Source organism: Trichechus manatus, unplaced genomic scaffold (assembly GCF_000243295.1).
Source record: "Trichechus manatus latirostris isolate Lorelei unplaced genomic scaffold, TriManLat1.0 scaffold00210, whole genome shotgun sequence".
In the NCBI taxonomy this organism is placed as follows: domain Eukaryota; kingdom Metazoa; phylum Chordata; class Mammalia; order Sirenia; family Trichechidae; genus Trichechus; species Trichechus manatus.
Genome location: NW_004444146.1, coordinates 1,522,805 through 1,541,717, shown reverse-complemented (window position 1 = coordinate 1,541,717; position 18,913 = coordinate 1,522,805). Strand labels below are relative to the sequence as shown.

The 18,913-nt window shown below is 42.4% G+C and overlaps 1 protein-coding gene across 2 annotated transcripts in view; it reads right to left on the bottom strand.

Moving 5' to 3' along the window:
- Positions 1-17,900, bottom strand: part of MICU2 (mitochondrial calcium uptake 2) — a 199,437-nt gene extending 181,537 nt beyond the window's left edge. For both annotated transcript variants that reach the window (XM_023742436.1, XM_023742437.1), the window contains exon 1: positions 17,688-17,900. In XM_023742436.1, the coding sequence (XP_023598204.1) occupies positions 17,688-17,900 (213 nt within the window). The remainder of the gene's footprint in view (positions 1-17,687) is intronic.
- Positions 17,901-18,913: the final 1,013 nt, after the last annotated feature.

The following is an 18,913-nucleotide window of genomic DNA, read 5'->3' as shown; positions in this document are numbered from 1 at the left end:
AACCTAGATGCCCATCAACAGATGAATGGATAAACAAACTATGGTACATACACACAATGGAGTACTATGCAACGAGAAAGAACAGCGATGAATCTGGGAAGCATCTCATGGGATGAACCTGGAGGACATTATGCTCAGTGAAATGTCAGTCACAAAAGGACAAATACTGTATGAGACGTCTACTGTAAAAATTCATGAAAAAGTTTACACACAACAAATAACAATCTTTGTTGGTTACGAAGGATGGGAGGGGTGGGGGGAATACTAAATAGGCAATAGATAAGTGGTATCTTGGGTGAAGGGTGAGACGTAGACAATGCCGGGGAAACCAGCACAACTTGTCCAGGCAAGGTCATGGAAGCTCCACAGACACATCCAAACTCCCTGAGGGACTGAATTGCTGGGCAGAGGGCTGTGAGGACCATGGTCTTGGGGAATATCTAGCTCAGCTGGCATACACAGTTTATAAAGACAATGTTCTACATTCTATCTTGATGAGTAGCGTCTGGGGTCTTAAAAGCCTGTGAGCAGCCATCTAAGATACTCCACTGGCTTCAACCCTTCGGGAGCAAGGGAGAATGAAGCGAACAGGATACAAGGAAAAGATCAGTCCAAAGGACTAATGGACCACAGCTACCAAGGCCTCCACCAGACTGAGTCCTGTACAGCTGGATGGTACCCAGCTACCACCACTGACTGCTCTGACCGGGATCACAACAGAGGGTTCTGGACAGAGCTGGAGAAGGATGTAGAACAAATTCTAACACACACAAAAAAGACCAGGTTTACTGGGCTTAAAGAGTCTGGAGAAACCCTGAGAGTATGGCCCCCAGACACCCTTTTAGCTCAGTGGTGAAGTCACTTCTGAGGTTCACTGTTAGCTGGGGATTGGACAGCCCCATAAAACAAAATGGGACTGATGAGGCACAGCAGTCCAGGAACAAGGACTAGAGGGCAGAAGGGGATGGGAGAGCTGGTGATAGGGAACTCAAGGTTGAATAAGGACAGTATTGACATGTGGTGGGGTTGTAAACCATTGTCATAGGGCAACGTGTACTAACTTTAACGAGAAACTATTTTGTTCTGTAAAGCTTCATCTAAAGTGAGAAGAGCAGCACAACTGGAAGAACGTAATCGATGTCACTGAACTGTGCATGTAGAAATGTTTGAAATGGTGTATCTTTGGCTATGTATTTTTCACCAAAAAAAAAAAAAAAAGTTCAAGAAGGGAGAGGGTGACATCTCGTGGGGTTGTTAACCAATGTCATAAAACAATATGTGCACTGACTGTTTAATGAGAAACTATTTGTTCTGTAAACCTTCACCTAAAGTACAATAATGATAAAAAAAAATAATCCAAAAAAAAAAAAAAAAGCTAGGAATAGAAGTACCATATGATCCAGCTAACCTGCTCCTTGGAATATATCCTAGAGAAATAATAGTCATCACATGAATAGATATATGCACACCTATGTTCATTGCAGCACTGTTCACAATAGCAAAAAGATGGAAACAACCTAGGTGCCCATCAACGGATGAATGGATCAACAAATTATGGTATTTCCACACAATGGAATACTATGCAATGATAAAGAACAAGGATGAAGCCGTGAAACATAACGTGGAGGAATCTGGAGGTCATTATGCTGAGTGAATTTAGTCAGTCACAGAAGGACAAATATTGTATAAGACCACTATTATAAGAACTCAAGAAAAGGTTTAAACTTGAAGAAAACATTCTTTGATGGTTATGAGGGTGGGGAGGGAGGGTGAGGGTTATTTACTAACTAGATAGCAGGTAAGAATTATCTTAGATGAAGGGAAGGACAGCACTCACTACAGGGGAAATCAGGAAAACTGGACCACACTAAAGCTAAGAAGTTTCCTGAATACAATCAAACACTTTGAGGGACAGAGCTGCAGGGGTAGGGGTCTGGGGACCATGCTTTCAGGGGACATCTAGGTCAGCTAGCATAACAAAGCTGACTAGGAACATGTTCTGCATCCTACTTTGGTTGAGTGGCGGCTAGGGTCTCAAAAGCTTGCAAGTGGCTATCTAAGATGCATCAATTGGTCCCAACCACCTGGAGTAAAGGAGAATGAAGAACATCAAAGACACAAGGAAAGTAATAGCGCAAGAGACAGAAAGGGCCACATAAACCAGAGACTTCATCAGCCTGAGACCAGACGAACTAGATCGTGCCCGGCTACCACCAATGACCGCCCTGACAGGAGAAGGAGAAAAGTGGGGTGCAGAACTCAAATTTTATTAAGACCAGACTTAATGGTCTGAGACTGGGGGAACCCTGGAAAGCATGCCCCCCGGATTTTCTATCAGCCCAGAACTAAAACAATTTCCGAGGCCAACTCTTCAGACAGGATTGGACTTGACTGTGGGACATAAAGTGATACTCGTGAGGAGTGTGCCTCTTAGCTCAAGTAGATACAAGAGATTAAACAGGCAGCTTCTGTCCGGAGGTGAGATGGGAAGGCAGAGAGGGTTAGGATCTGGTTAAATGGACACGGGGAATCAGGGGTAGAAAGGAGGAGTGTGCTGTCACAGTATGGGGAGAGAAATTAGGGTCACATAACAATGTATGTATAAATTTTTGCATGGGAGACTAACTTGAAATGCAGACTTCATTTAATCTAGAACAATAAACAACAACAACAAAATGGAGTACCTAATCTCAAATTGGTATAAGGTATATGAGATTAAACAGCATAAAGATGAGGATTCTTCAGCTTACCTGAAAAGGATTTATAGAGTCTTTAGACAATACACTGATCAGGATCTGGAGGACCCAGCAAATGCTCAGATGGTTAACAGTATTTTTATAGGACAATGTGCCCCAGACACTGGGAAAAAACTTCATTAGATGGGGCAGTATAATTATCGGATACCTGGTCGAGATGGCTTTCAAGGCCTATAATAACAGGGAAGACAAAGACAGAAAGCACCAGGTTGCCCTACTAGCAGCAGCAGTACAGGCTAGGCCCCCGAGAGAAGACCTGCATGACGCCCTAGTGGGGTCCAACCCCAGTTCCCACTGGGAAGGAACGAGTGTGCATATTGTAAGGAAGAGGGCCACTGGAAAAGAGTGTCCCAAGAAAAAGAATGGGCAACGAACAACTCAAATACCAGCCCTCATTCTGGTAGAAGACTCTGACTAGGGCAGACTAGGGGCAGGACCTCCACTCGAACCTCTGGTTATAATGAACATGGAGGGAAAACCACTCAATTTTTAGTGGATACTGGAGCTACACACTTGGTCCTCACCAAACCAATTGGACCTCTGTCCAGACATAAGATTCCAGTAGTTGGGGTAGGGGATAAGGAAGACACCCACCCATTTCTTCAGCCCCTCACCTGCTCCCTCCCCAGCAAAGTAAGAATTCTGATTCACTCTTTCCTGTATATGCCTGATTGCCCTGTCCATTGTTGTGCCGAGATTTATCAAATAGCAGACTGAAATACACTTCAGCCAGGGACAGATACATGTTCAAGTTTCAGTAGAACAGGGGTGGAAAGCACACTTGCTGTTGTGTTCTGTTCTGCAAAATCAAGGACAAGAAACAATCCGTTTTCCTTGTGAGGCCATGGTGGAAAAGATTAACCTGGTAGTGTGGGCCACTCGAAGACCAGGCAGGGCACAGAGTGCAGTGCCAGTAAAGGCTGAGTTACTTCCAGGAATAATCCCACCTAGGCTAAAATAATACCCAATATGACAAGAGGCTTGGTTGGCAGTACCGCCTTTAATACAGAGATACTTAGAATTTGGACTGCTAAGGTCCCACACATCTGCCTTTAACACTCCCATCCTGCCTGTGAAGAAGAGAGACAGCTTCTATTTCCCCAAGATCTGTGTGCCATTAACCAGCTAATAGTAACACCACAACCCCACCATGGCTAATCCTTATACCTTGCTCTCGACAACTATTACCTGCTTGGAAATTTTTCTCAGTCTTAGATTTAAAGGGTGCTTTCTTCTGTGTACCCTTGGATTCCAGTAGGCTAGAGATTTTTGCCTTTGAATGGGAAGATCCATACACTAGAAAAAAACAACAATATTGCTGGTAGGTTCCACCTCAGGACTTTAAAAACAGTCCCAGTCCCACTCTGTTTGTAACAACCCTGGCCCAAGAGCTCCAAAGGCTGACACTGTACGGTGGCACCCTGTTGCACTATGTGGACGACTTACTGACTGCCAGCTCTGTGCAGTTCAGCTGTGCAAAGAACACTGTGACTGTGTTAAACTTTTTGGCAGAGGCCCGGTATAGGGTGTCAAAAGAAAAGGTCCAAATGGTCCAGCAGAAGGTCACTTATTTGGGGTTTACCATCAGTGAGGGAAAGCGGGAGCTCCATCCAGACAGGAAAGAAGCTATATGTAGACTAGTGCCCCCAGAGAACCGGAAACAGCTCCGAGGGTTCCTGGGGATGGCAGGCTTCTGCAGGATATGGGTCCCTAATTTCAGGCTACTTACCAAGCCCCTCTATGCTCTCCGAGAAGGAAAAGAGACAGACCTGTTTCTTTGGACCATACAAGAACAAATAACACTTGAGCAGGTTAAACAGGCCCTATTAAAGGCCCCAGCATTAGGACTCCTAGACTCGCGTAAGCCTTTTCATCTTTTTGTGCACGAGCATCAGGGCATAGCTGCAGTGCTCCTCACCCAAAATCTGGGTCCTGGAGGCAACTGGTAGCTTACTTCTCCAACACTGTGGACCTAGTCACCCATGGGTGGCCAGCGTGCCTTAAAGCGGTAGCAGCCACTGTACAGATCCTGAAGACAGCCGAAAAGCTATTTGAGTTCATGCCCCTCATTCGGTACTCACTATACTGGAACAAGGGAGGAGTCACTGGCTATCCCAGAGTCGAATAACTCAACACCAGACCTCTCTGGCTGATAATCCCAAGGTGTTGGTCCAATCTGCTGTCGCTCTAAATCCAGCCACCCTTCTCCCCACTCGCCCTTGGGAGACCCCATCTGCCATGATTGTGTTCAGACTATAGACCTGGTCTACGCCAGCTGACCAGACCTACAAGATCAGCCTCTAGCGGACGTTGACTTAGAGATCTTCATGGACAGGAGTAGCTTCATAGAGTGTGAACAAGGGAGGGCGGGCTACACAACTGTCAGCTCCACCGAGGTCCTCGAAGCAAACGCTCTCCCCAACAGCCCTTTGGGGCCAAGCTGGTTCCAATGATCCAGGCTTTGTGGCTGGCCAAGTCTCAGCAAGTCACTATTTACACGGACTCAAAATATGTATTTTCAGTTTTACATGCACATGGGGCTTTGTGGAAGCAAAGGGGGCTTTTGAATTCGGCCGTAAAGAAATCAAACATGGTCAACAGATTTTATAATTCCCTGAGGCAGTATTACTCCCCGCCACTCTGGCTGTGGTACACTGCAAGGGACATCAGCAGGGAGATACAGTAGTGGCCTAGGGCAACCGAAGAGCCGACTTAGAGGTCAAGCAGGTGGCAAGAACAGTGACCTCAGTGGTAGTTGTTGCCCTCTTTCCACACCCTAGCTTGCCACAAGCCACGGAAGACCCTGGTTACAGTGAAAAAGATCTTCATGTGGCCAATCAGTGGCAGCTCCAGAAAAAGGATAAGTGGTTCTGTACAAGGGATGGGAGGCTATTCATTTCACAACACAGGATCCCCGGCATCCTAAAGTACCTAAACTAGGCCACCCACTATGAGCAGGAAGCGATGTATGATTGGGTAAAGAGACACTTTGTCAGCCAAGATTTGCAGGCTAGTATCAGAGACATTACTATACGTCGCCTGTCAGAAAAACAACCCCAAGACCTTCTTGGCAGCGTCAGAGGGGACCCAGTACCAAGGATACGTTCCGGGAGAAGACTGACAGATAGACTTCACTGAGATGCTCCAGGCTGCAGATAATTACAGGTATCTGCTAGTGTTTACAGACGCCTTTTCCAACTGGGTCGAAGCGTTCCCTCACAGGACTGAAAAGGCCACAGAAGTTGCCAAAAGACTACTGGAAGACATCATCCCCACGTTTGGCCTTTCCCAAACCATCGGGAGTGACAACAGAACACACTTTACTCCTCAGGTCAGACCACTTGTAGCCTGACAGCTAGGGATAAAGTAGTGTATTCACAGTGCGTGGAGACCCCAATCCAGTGGAAAAGCAGAAAGAATGAACTGGACTATTAAAACCCATTCGGCCAAACTTTGCCAGGAGACCAAATTTACTTGGGTTAAGGCCCTTCCCTTGGTTCTGTTCAGGATTAGAGCTGCACCTCGAACCAAACTTAAGGCAAGCCACTTCAAGCTTATGTACGGGTGTCCCCTCCTTCATAACTTTTGGGAGGGCTTAAGTACTCTGGATCCTGAAAACACTCTGGAGGCCAGCTCATTATTAAACAATATTTGTATTCAGTGGCAGGGGTGCTTGACTCTCTTCACAGGTATGCGATGTGGCAGATTCTTCTACAACCCAAGGTCCCTCTCCACATTTCAAAGCCTGGTAACTGGATATATGTCAACACCTGGAACGCTGCAGACCTGGCAGGAAAATGGAAGAGACCTTTTGAGGTGTTGATGTCAACTCCCACTGCAGTCAAGATCACCAGGAGGGGAGCGTGGCTCCACCACTCTCGCATCAAACCAGCTCCCACTCCCGATATTGACCAACAAACCTTGCAAAACAGTAAGAATTGGCAAAACAGTGATAACTGGGAGACTCAGCCTTTAGAGGGTTTAAAGTGGTTGTTTAACAGGAAACAGGCAACATAGACAATAGTGCCAGTTGACTGTCATCCCCTGGTGGCTGTGAGTGTTGTTTTAGCCTTATTAGTAGTTATTTTCTGGTTTTGTTTGACCTGGTGCTGGTTTCCTGCTGGGCTCAATGGCTGTCACCTAGCTGTGTTCACAGCTCTGTTCATGCTTTGGGCTGTGCACGCTGCCACCCACGTGTGGCCTCGTATCCTGCTTGTTTATATCCTGTGTCTCTCTAAGGGAGATGCAAGGCCCCCAGAATGGCAAAATAACTATCTCATAAGCACCTTGAACACTCTCCACTTGGAGGATTGCTGGGTCTGCTTCACGGTCCCACACCAGAACTAAAGACAATGTAGAAGCAGTCCCAGTCATCAGTTATACCCAACTACCCCCACCTACTCAAAACACCACCAGATTCCCCATGCAATGGGTCTCCCTCTGGGCCCATCTTTTGTTCACTCCCATATATGGGATTAACATTTCCTGGGTTGAGAACCAAACCCACTCTATCTGTTCACAACTCATTGACCAAGAGTTTCATTCCTCTAATTACAATAAAGACTTTGTCCAACAGACTATCTGGAGTCTCGCTGACTCCAATGCTAAACCCCAGACAACTGGAATAAGACAACTTGTATCCAAACTAATCTGACCAACCAAATCTGCTGCTCAGGGGTACCTACTGAGGGAAGATATCCAGGAATTTCCTAAGAACTTTTTCTTTGCTCTCTAACTACAGTTTGCCCTTCCACATGGGGCCTACAACCCATCACCTCCTAAGCATATTTACAATGACACAAGACAGAATACCAAAGCCCCACATGCCAAGTATACCGATCTGAACTTCATGGTCGCCTCACCCTGAACTTGCAGAGTAACACTTGGCTTGAGCAAGCTACCACCACCCTCAATAACTGCGCCATCACTGAATCTTTATGTGCTCCCAATGGATACGTCTGGATATGCAGATCCGGCTCATACCCAAATAGCTGCAGCCCAGCTTACCATTATCCAAGCTATGGATGGGCAACTCCTTGCATCAACCCTGTCACTACCACTGGTCAATGCTCCCTAGGATTTTTGTCCTCCTCAGGTACCAGTGTCCAAATATACCAGGCCTCCAAGTGAACCTCAAGTTATAGACATAAGAGAGCACTAGGTTTAATTCTGGCTGGGACAGATGCAGTAACAGGACTCCTGGCCACCCTCCATAATCTGACTTTGTACATAAAAAATATTGCACAGTCCACTACTCAAGCCATCAAAGATCAACAAAAGAGCCTTGACTCCCTGACGAGGGTGGTCTTAGACCATTGTATCGCTCTGGACCACCTGCTAGCTGAACAAGGAGGCATTTGTGCAGTCACCAACACCTCTTGCTGCACTTACATCAACACCTCAGGAGAAGTGGAAATAAATGTGAAAAAGATTTACGAGAAAGCTAAATGGCCACACAAGCTCAACTAAGGTCCAACTTCACAGGATATCTGGAATACAGTAAAAGCTGTAATCCCAAGCTTAACATGGCTTCTTCCCCTTCTAGGACCCTTGATCACAGTCATCCTGCTGCTTGTATCTGGGCTTTGCTTGTTTAACCTTTTAGTAAAGTTTGTGTCTTCCACGCTCCAGAAGTTCCATCTGCAGATGATGTTACAACAGGGATATCGCACCATCTCCCCCAAACTGGTTATAGCTAGAACCCAGTTCTACACCAGTGCCCCTAGCCAGCATGAAGTAGTTACAGAAGAATAACCTCTGGCCTATGCTCTCGTCTGGCCCAGGATTTGGACCTTATATGCAATCCAAATCCTGAAAAGGGGGGAGTGAGACAGGTGGCTGCTGGATGGCGGCTGGGAGGAGCTAAGCCACCATTTTCCCTCTGTTGCAGCCCCAGTACAACTGCGCAGACCCAATGACATTGGCTTCATCACAGGAGCTGTCCACCGAACCCGATGACCATGCCCCTGAACACGCCCTGAATACACCTGTGCCTGCGGATCAGAGAGACATTTTGGTCCCAGTACGATCCTTTGCTTGGTCAACCAAATAAAGTTTTCTTCTTTCGCCTTCACCCGACTCATGCCTCAGTGTCGTGCTGAGCGAGCTGAGCCAGACCTGGAGGTCTGGTAACACAACTGTTATTCAAATTTACACACCAACCACTAAGGCCAAAGATAAAGAAATTGAAGATTTTTACCAACTTCTGCAGTCTGAAATTGATCAAACATGCAATCAAGATGCAGTGATAATTATTGTTAATTGGAATGAAAAAGCTGAAAACAAAGAAGGACTGTTATTGGAAAATATGGTCTTGGTGATAGAAATGATGCCAGAGACTGCATAATAGAACTTTGCAAGACCAATGGCTTCTATATTGCAAATACTTTTCAACAACATAAACGGCGATTATACACATGAACCCTGCTGGATGAAATACACAGGAATCAAATCGACTACATTTGTGTAAAGAGGCAATGGAGAAGCTCAATACAATCAGTGAGAACAAGACCAGGGGCTGACTGCAGAATAGACCATCAACTGGTCATATGCAAATTCAAGTTGAAGCTGAAGAATATTAGAGCAAAACCACGGGAGCCAAAACATGACCTTGAGTATATTCCACCTGAATTTAGAGACCATCTCAAGAACAGATTTGATGCACTGAACAATAATGACCAGCAATCAGGTGAGTTGTGGGATGACATACATGAAGAAAGCAAAAGGTCATTAAAAAGAAAGAAATGACCCAAATGGATGTCAGAAGACTCTGAAACTTGCTCTTGTATGTACAGTAGCTAAACCAAAAGGAAGAAATGATAAAGTAAAAGAACTGAACAGAACATTTCAAAGGGCAGCTCAAGAAGATAAAGTAAAGTATTATAATGAAATGTGCAAAGAACTGGAGTTAGAAAACCAAAAGGGAAGATGCTCAGCATTTCTCAAGCTGGAAGAACTGAAGAAAAAATTCCAGACTTGAGCTGCAATATTGAAGGATTCTATGGGCACAATATCGAACAACACAGGAAGCTTCAAAAGAAGATGGAAGGGATACACAGAGTCACTGTATGATAAAGAACTGGTTGATGTTCAATCATTTCAGGAGGCAGCACATGATCAAGAACTGATGGTATTAAAGGAAGAAGTCTGAGATGAACTGAAGGCACTGGTGAAAAACAAGGCTCCAGCAACTGACAGAATACCAATTGGGATGTTTCAACAAATGGATGCAGCGCCAGAGGCTCTCACTCATCTATGCCAAGAAATTTGGAAGACAGCTATCTGGCCAAGCAACTGGAAGAGATCCATATTTGTGCCCATTCCAAAGACAGGTCATCCAACAGAATGTGGAAATTATCAAACAATATCATTAATATCACAAGTAAAAGTTTGCTGAAGATAATACAAAAGTAGTTGCAGCAGTACATCAACAAGAAACTGTCAGAAATTCAAGCCGGATTCAGAAGAGGACGTGGAACGAGGGATATCACTGCTGATGTCAGATGGATCTTGGCTGAAAGCAGAGATTACCAGAAAGATGTTTACCTGTGTTTTATTGACTATGCAAAGGCATTAGACTGTGTGGATCATAACAAATTATGGATAACATTGGGAAGAATGGGAATTCCAGAACACTTCATTGTAACCTGTACATAGACCAAGGAAACCCTGGTAGGGTAGCGGTTAAGAGCTACAGCTGCTAAACAAAAGGTTGGAAGTCTGAATCTACCAGGCACTCCTTGGAAACTCTATGGGGCAGTTCTACTCTGTCCTATAGGATCGCTGTCATGGATTGAATTATGTCCCCCAGAAATATCTGTCAACTTAGCTAGGTCATGATTCCCACTACTGCATGATTGTCTACCATTTTGTAATCTGACGTGATTTCCCTATGTGTTGTAAATCCTACCACTATCATGTAATAAAATGGATTAGTGGCAGTTATATTGATGAGATCTACAAAATTAGATAGTGTCTTAAACCAATCTCTTTTGAGATCTAAAAGAGACAAGCAGAGAGACCTGGGGACCTCGTACCACCAAGAAAGCAGTGCCAGGAGCAGAGCGCATTCTTTGGATTTGAGACTCCTGTGCTGAGATTCTCTCAGACCAAGGGAAGACTGATGCAGCACAAGGACCTTCCTCCAGAGCCAACAGAGAAAGCCTTTTCCTGGAGCTGATGCCCTGAATTTGGACTTGTAGCCTACTAGACTGAGAAAATAAATTTCTCTTTGTTAAAGCCATCCACTTGTGGTATTTCTGTTACAGCAGCACTAGATGACTAAGACAGTCGCTATAAACCAGAATCAACTCGACAGCAACGAGTTTACACACGCCAAGATGCAGTCATTTGAACAGAACAAGCGGATATTGTGTGGTTTACAATCAGGAAAGGTGTGAGTCAGGGTTGTATCCTTTCACCATACTTATTCAATTTGTACGCTGAGCAAATAATCTGAGAAGCTGGACTATACAAAGAAGAACATAGCATCAGGATTGGTGGAAGACTCATTAACAATCTGCGATATGCAGATGACACAACCTTACTTGCTGAAAGTGAAGAGGACCTGAAGCACTTACTGATGAAGATCAAAGACTACACCCTTCAGTTTGGATTATACCTCAGCATAAAGAAAACACATATGCACACAAACACACTCTTAACAAAACAAAGAAGAAATACTCTTAACAATTACAGTCCTTGTTTCTACAACTGGTCACATGGTCATAGCTGATATTCATAACTGATGGATCCACTTGAAGTTTTTTCTCAAAATTTTTCTTATTGAAATGAAATCAAACAAAATTAAAACATCTAGAGAGATGAACATATGTATAAAACATCAATAAAGATTTAATGAGAAATCATTAAAATTAGATCTGACAACTAAATTTAGAATCACAATTACACAACAAGGTAATTTTATTTACCCAGAAATAACATATCACCCCAATGTAAATAATAACTTTCCTCTTAGATCAAAGTGATTTCCACACATTGAATCACATTAAAAAAAAATTTTTTTATTGTACTTTAGATGAAGGTTTACAGAACAAATAGTTTCTCATTAAACAGTCAGGAAACATATTGTTTTATGACATTGGTTAACAACCCCACGACATGTCAACATTCTCCCTTCTCGACCTTGGAGGACTTTTGGTGAAAATATACATAGCCAAAGTCACACTATTTCAAAAGTTTCTACATGTACAATTTAGTGACATCGATCATATTCTTCTAGTTGTGCTGCTATTCTCACTATCCTTTTCCAAATTATTCCATCACCATTATCTTCAACTCACTGCCCCATAGGCTTCCCATCAAACCTTCTGAGTTGCTGTTGTGGAGTCACATTTTAAAGTTTCATAAAACATGGTTTTAAAATATATGTTTTCTGACAACAATTTCTGAGTGTCAGAAGACCAATTTTCATATTGCTATTTAATAAAAATTTCTCACTGAAAATAATTTTTATTGGAAAATTTAAAGGCCTTATAATACTTAACCTGCATGTTGAACTCTAAGACAAAGATAAGATTATAAGTCTGAGACTGTTTTTAAATTTTAGTAGCAGAATCCTGTTTTCTCTATAAAAAACAGATATAAAGAAGGGATGTCCCAAAGGCTCCTCATTTGATCTTCCCTTGGATCTTGAAAAACCTCTTTGATAGAACACAGCTAGAAAACATTACTCTCTAACTAAAAAACTAAATCTGTTGCAGTCAAGTGGATTCCGACTCATAACAACCCTACAGGACAGAGCAGAACTGCTCCATATGGTTTCCAAGGAGCGTCTGGTGGATTCAAACTGCCAACCTTTTGTTTACTAGCCTAACTCTTAACTATTGCGCCACCAGGGCCCTGAGTTGTATTTGTTCTTACTTATGTATTAATTGTGTGATTATTTCACTTATTCCTAAATTTTTTGTTTTTGCCTTTATACTATTTTTCTCTTCAAGTTATATGTAATATTGGATACTGTGTTACCCTGACTTCACAATAGGATTTTTTTTTGTTTGCTTTTCAAAGAAAAATTTATCCACTACTGTTTAAAAGGTAAAATTAGTTTACACAATCTAGTCTATAGAACGGTATAAATGGGTTCAGTTTTTTTCATTACAGCAGCTAACAACAACATGACAAGGTCAGGCTGCCTAGGTGGTGCCTTAAGGAGAATCCTAAATAGAGTACACTGGTATAATAAAGTTTTTAGAAGCTCATGAGTCATGTCAGGAATTTAAAACACAAACAGGCTAAAGTAGGCCAGAAAAAAATGATAAAATAATTTTATCATTAGACTTAGGGAGAAGAGAGACCATCTAAAATCGTCAAATTCCCTGACTCAACCCCTCTTCTTATTTTAGCTAGTCTCACAAAAAAGTCTATTTTAAGGACAAGCTGGACCCTAGCTGGGACCTTAGCTCAGTAGCTCCCTAATTTAATCAACAGCAAGTTAGTCTTACAGCCAGTCTCACTTGGATCTATTATTTCCCACTAACTGGTTATTACAGATTTAAGTAAGTCAATCTCTACCACTAGACTGTAACCTTTGTGAGGAACCATGACTGCACTGTATTCCCAGTGACTAGCATACTAGATATTTTTCAGTTAAGATTCCCTTGGTTTGAAGCAATAGAAATGGACTCAGCTAGTTTAAGGGGCTTAGGGTAGGGGAAGGTAGCAGAAATTTACTTGAAAGATAATGAGATGTGTCATAAATCAAAGAGTTGAACCAAGGCACAAGAAGCAAAGGAACAAGGGCAGCTCTACGGACCTCAGCAGAAGTTCATGGTTATTAACTGGACTTTACTCCAACAATTCCCCAGTTTCCATATGACTCTGTTCCAAACCTTACGAGAGAGAATTTGGCCAAATTTGGGTCATAGGTTCATCCCCTGGACCAATCAGCTATGGCTACAGGGCAGGGTTATACAGTACAGACATAACCACTGGGGTCCACCTCTATGAGTCAGGGGTCACTTCTAGAGAAGGAAGAATTATGAAAGTCACCATCAAGAGGTATCTATTTCAGCAGTTTACTCCATACCTATTTTTGAATGAATGAACAATCTGTGTTCCTGTCTTGGCATCCTATATAGAAAAACAGGAAAGCATACTTTGCGATATCTCAACTAGTTTTTTGTTTTGTTTTTGCTAACAGAAGCAAGAAAATACAAAGTAAAAGAAATACTGAAGAATACAGTCACTGTACCCTATACAAAGTCCTATAGAATATCTGGTGCAGTAAAGGCAGCATATCTTGGTGATTTAAAGGTGGGACTCTCTGGGTTCAAATCTTGATTCCAACACTTAATAGCTTGTGACTTTGGGCATTGCTTTACCTCTCCATGCCTTTGTTTCCTCAACTATAAAACAGGAAGAGTATCTACCTCAAAGAGTTGTTGTGGGAACTATATAATACATATAAATGCTTACAACAGCACCTTCCATATAGTAAAAGTTCAATAAACATTAGCTATTATTTTGTTGCTGCTGCATTACAATGCAAGTAAAGAAAACTGGCTCAGGAGATTATAATGAATAAATAGCTAACTATCACTGTAATATGACATAAGCCCTGTGGTTTAAACTTGCTTTTTCATAACAATACAAAACTAGAATAACGTTATCTCAAAAAGAAGAAATACTGACATGGACACTAAAGTAATAACACTCCCTGGGTAACAGTTATGTCTTCAGGAGATTTTAACAAAATAATCCAGAAATAATCATTCAGAATTTTAAACTACTCAGGAGTATAAGAGAAATTATTGTTGTAGGGATTTCTTCAGTGTTCAACAGCATAACTTGCTGGAGATTTTAAAGATAATCTTTCCTAAGGAAACTCTACATGGGAATCAAACAGCAGACTTCTACCAGGCATTTCTTATCACATAACTGATAAAATCAATTGTTTTTGAGAATCAAGTGTATTTCTGCTAGCAAGTACTGACCGTGAAAAGTAAAAGGCTCTATTTAGAAGAAAAGAATTTTATGTCAGGCAACAGACACTGCTACAGACCTCTTTAACCAGAGTTAAAGACAGACATAAAAGTGATGACAGTATCACCACTGCATTTGAGTATACTATCAAAGTTGTGAGCTTAGGACCTGATTTTCAAAATCAAAAGACATCTTTAGTTGTCTGGTCAGGAATCATCCTGGTACTCTGCCAAACATTTACCTCAAACAACAGGGTAGCCAAAATCTCTGATGACAGCCTCTTACTCATCTCGCTTCTCACCTGTTTCAGATCCTTCATCCTCCATAGCATACAAAAAAAACTAACCAATACTTGGAAATACATCAAAGCAAGGAATGCACTAGTCCATGAAAAGGTAGAGAAAATATGTAAATTTACAGAAATATTTAGTTTTTTCAAATCAATTAACAATGATAAGATGTAGCCTCAGAACCAAGACGGCTAATAGAAATGCTTCAAAATAGACTGATTACACAAAATCACATTCAAAAAAACTTTTTAAAAACATCTGTTCAATGAGTCGTTTTTTAAAAAATTCATTTCTCTTAACATACTATCCTAAAAATGAGGGTTTCTGTATCTGCTATTCATCATGGCATACACTAAGACCAGAAACCATAACTAGTTTTTATTATAATTTTGATGACTTCCTTCAAGTTTAAATAATCTAGTGGGAATAAAAGATACATACATAAATACTAGCATATACCTCTCACAGCATTTATCAAAAAGTATTATGATTGCCAAAAATATCTCCTGAAATCTTAAAACCAAACAATACTTAAGCTTCACTAGTAAAAAATGTCTGCCTTGAGTACTATGTTCTTTTAAGAACTGTCTATATGGGATCAAAGTCACCACAGCAACTCCAAAGATTGGACAGGAACCTTAGCGGGCAGTTAAGTTTATGTTAATGGGGGAAGAACAACTCAGAAAAGAAGGGTTAAAATGGTTGCACAACTTGAAGAATGCAATCAATGTCACTGAATTATTCAGGTAGTCTCTGACTTATGAAGTATTTGAGTTACAAAGAACCGCACTTACAACTGTCTGTTTTTGGTACATCTTATGTTAGTAATATGTACTACATACAACATTGCAGTGCATAACTTGATGTCATCATTCTCAGATGTTCAATGTTACATTTATAAAGATACTGATAATAAAAGGCAATAATAATGAAAACTAAAAAAAAATGAGGTATTCGACTTGCATCAGAACCGACTTACCACGGATTCATAGGAATGGAACCTCATCATAAATTGGGGACTACCTGTACATGTAGAAATGGATGAATCGGTGTATGTTTTGCTCTATGTATTCTCAACAACAACAAAAAAAAGTACTATGATTGAATGAAAGAAGGAAGGTTTTATTTGACTAAAGCAAATCAGGAAAGATTTAGAAAAGATGACATTTGAGCCAAATCTGGAAGTATGACTTTGCCAGTCAATGGAGAAAAAGGACATCTTAGTTGGGAAGTGCAGCAAAGGGCAAGGACATAAGGCTTTTGAAACTGACTGTGACTTCTCTAAGACCAGGATTTATGCCTTATGTATCCTTTACAGTATCTGACATACAGATGAAAGCTGGATGAACCGAAATCAGCCTACAAATTGCAAAGGTGGGAAAAATGAAGTCAAGGTCTGAGGACATGGACTGAATCACTTTTGTTGGAAGGTATGTCCGAGTAGTTGACTAGAAAGAGCTCTGAAAGGGAAAGCTTATAAACGCGCATTTTATCCCAGGTAGAATGAGGCATCGATGGTTTCTGAAGAAGAGGGGTACAATATATGGCTACAGAGCTATCTCAGGAATGTTAATCTAAGGGTCCTAAACAGGATGGATTAAGGTGTTTGGAATGGAGGCAGAGAAACCAGTGAATAACAAATCAAACTGCTTTATAGAAGATTAATGGAAATGCTATAAAACACTAGAGGATAGATCAGAACTGTTGTGAGGATAGGGGAGACTTATTCCATGTATTATCTATGTGGTATCTTAATTTAATACAAGTATAAAACATCATTTGCCAGAACAATTTTAATTCACAGAGTCTATTTTCCTCTGTTTTGTATTTGAATGTTCCTTGGGCTTTTAATCGGAAAGACACAATGTAAATCTAATAAAATCAAATTTAAAAAAAGAGTCAAGTACTGCTTTTAATTTTTAAAAAATTCACACAAAAAAACTAATTAAAACTAAAATGTCCATAAAGTATTTTAAAGTAGTACTGTTTAGTTTTCAGATGTTTTATATGGCAATATTACTTATATCGAAGCATAGAACCTGACCTGTATCTTTAACACATGGAAGTTTTCGAAGAAACGATTTTTGCTTAGTACTTATGGTCCACTAAAGCCTTAAAGTTTATGAGCACGTAATGTTTCTAACAGGTGATAAAACCTGGACATTATCAACAGTTTTTATGGTTGTCATTTTCATGATTAAGCAAAAAAGTCATCTTTTAGAATAACTTCACTATGTTATACAAAGAACGAGTCGTAAAACTTCTGGTTATAAAGGTTAAGAAACGTGCGTCCCGACGCTCCCGAGGTTGGGTAACAGGGCACAGACTCCCTGCAGACCTCACTGCGGAGGAGCGGGGCAAAGCGAAAAATCAGCAAAGGTGTTAAATCAAGATGCGCCCACATTGATCACTACTAAATCTGTGTCGTAGGTCTGCTGTCCGTAGTGTTCCCTTGCTCGGGGCTTCTCCCAGGGGAGGCTGAATGTCCCTGTCTTCTGACTCGAATGCCCTGAGGTTTCTCTGTTGGGCGGCCAAGAAAAGAAGGAAGGACTTCTCCCCTGCGAGGGGTATTGGCTGCTGTGCCCTCACTCTAGCTCCAGAAGACGGCAGGGACCGCCCAGCTCCAAAGCCCTCCCTCCAGGGGCGTCTGAAGAGGGAGGAGCTTGATTTGGGGCTGGTGGAAGGGCCCGTCCCTTACCTGTGCTAAAACGGTGAGGTTGCCCTCAGACGCCGCAAGATTCACGCGGCCCTTGTACCAGCTCACTCCTGCTCCTGTCAGGGCCACTCCGGCCACAGCCGCCGCCAAGGGCGCGGGGCCCGGCAAGGCCCGTCTGCTGGCAGCGAGCACACGCCGCAGTCTCCCGCCCCAGGTCGCAAGCAGAACCCCTCGGCCCGCCGTCGCCGCCGCCATCTTTGCGGAAATGCGGAGTCGCAGTGCCTAGCGCGGCTCGCTGGGACTCGCACCACCTCCAGCAAGCCTGAGAGCTCCTCGCTCTCGCGTTTCTCGCGAGACCACTGCATCCTCTCGGTGCTGGTGCGTTTGTCTGCGCTTGTGGCGTCCGTTGGCACCGGCAAGATAGGCTGTGCGGCAGGAGGCCACTTTGAACTGAAGGATTGCTTTCTGCCAGAGTAGGAGTGGGGTAACTGGAAAAAAGTCGAAAAGCACAACTCAAACAGGCCTCTCCAAGACAAGATAGTGTCCTCTATTAGTGGCGACCTCATGTGTATCAGAGTGGAACTGTGATCGGTACGGTTTTCAATGGCTGGTTTTCCAGAAGTAGATCTCTAGGCCTTTCTTCCAGGCATATCTGTGTGGACTCTAATGTGTTATTGTGTAGGAAGGCCCCACCTTTTCCATAGGGGAAGTGTGTCTTCCTACTGGACACTGAGGGAGAATCCAATGTTTGCTGGGCAGTGTGTGCGCTGGAGAAAAAAGTGCTAGTGGCGTAAGGTGGACACTTCTGATAATAAAACAAAACCCATTGTTGTCAAGTCGATTCCAACTGACAGTGACCCTATAGGGCAGAGTAGAACTGCCCCCTACGGTTTCCAAGGAGCGCCTGGTGGATTCAAACTGCCGACCTTTTGGTTAGCCATAGCTCTTAACCACTACACCACAAGGGTTTCCCTGACAATAAAGGGTATTAAGAATTGTGATAAATTGTGTAATTTGCCTTTCTGATGGGCGTGATCTGAAGACTAGAATCCCATCCCTGAAGGGGTTGGGGATGTGAAACTGAAAAATTCTGTATCTTCTTGAAAACTAAATAAGCTCTAAACTCCACAAATCTACCTATACTAAGAATTTCTTACATAATGCGATTCAGAAATCTACAATAGCTGCAGATGCTTCCTCACAAGTCATTTAAAATAACACCAATTAGCTTGCTCAGCCCCTAGTAAACATCCCTCGTTTAAAAATAC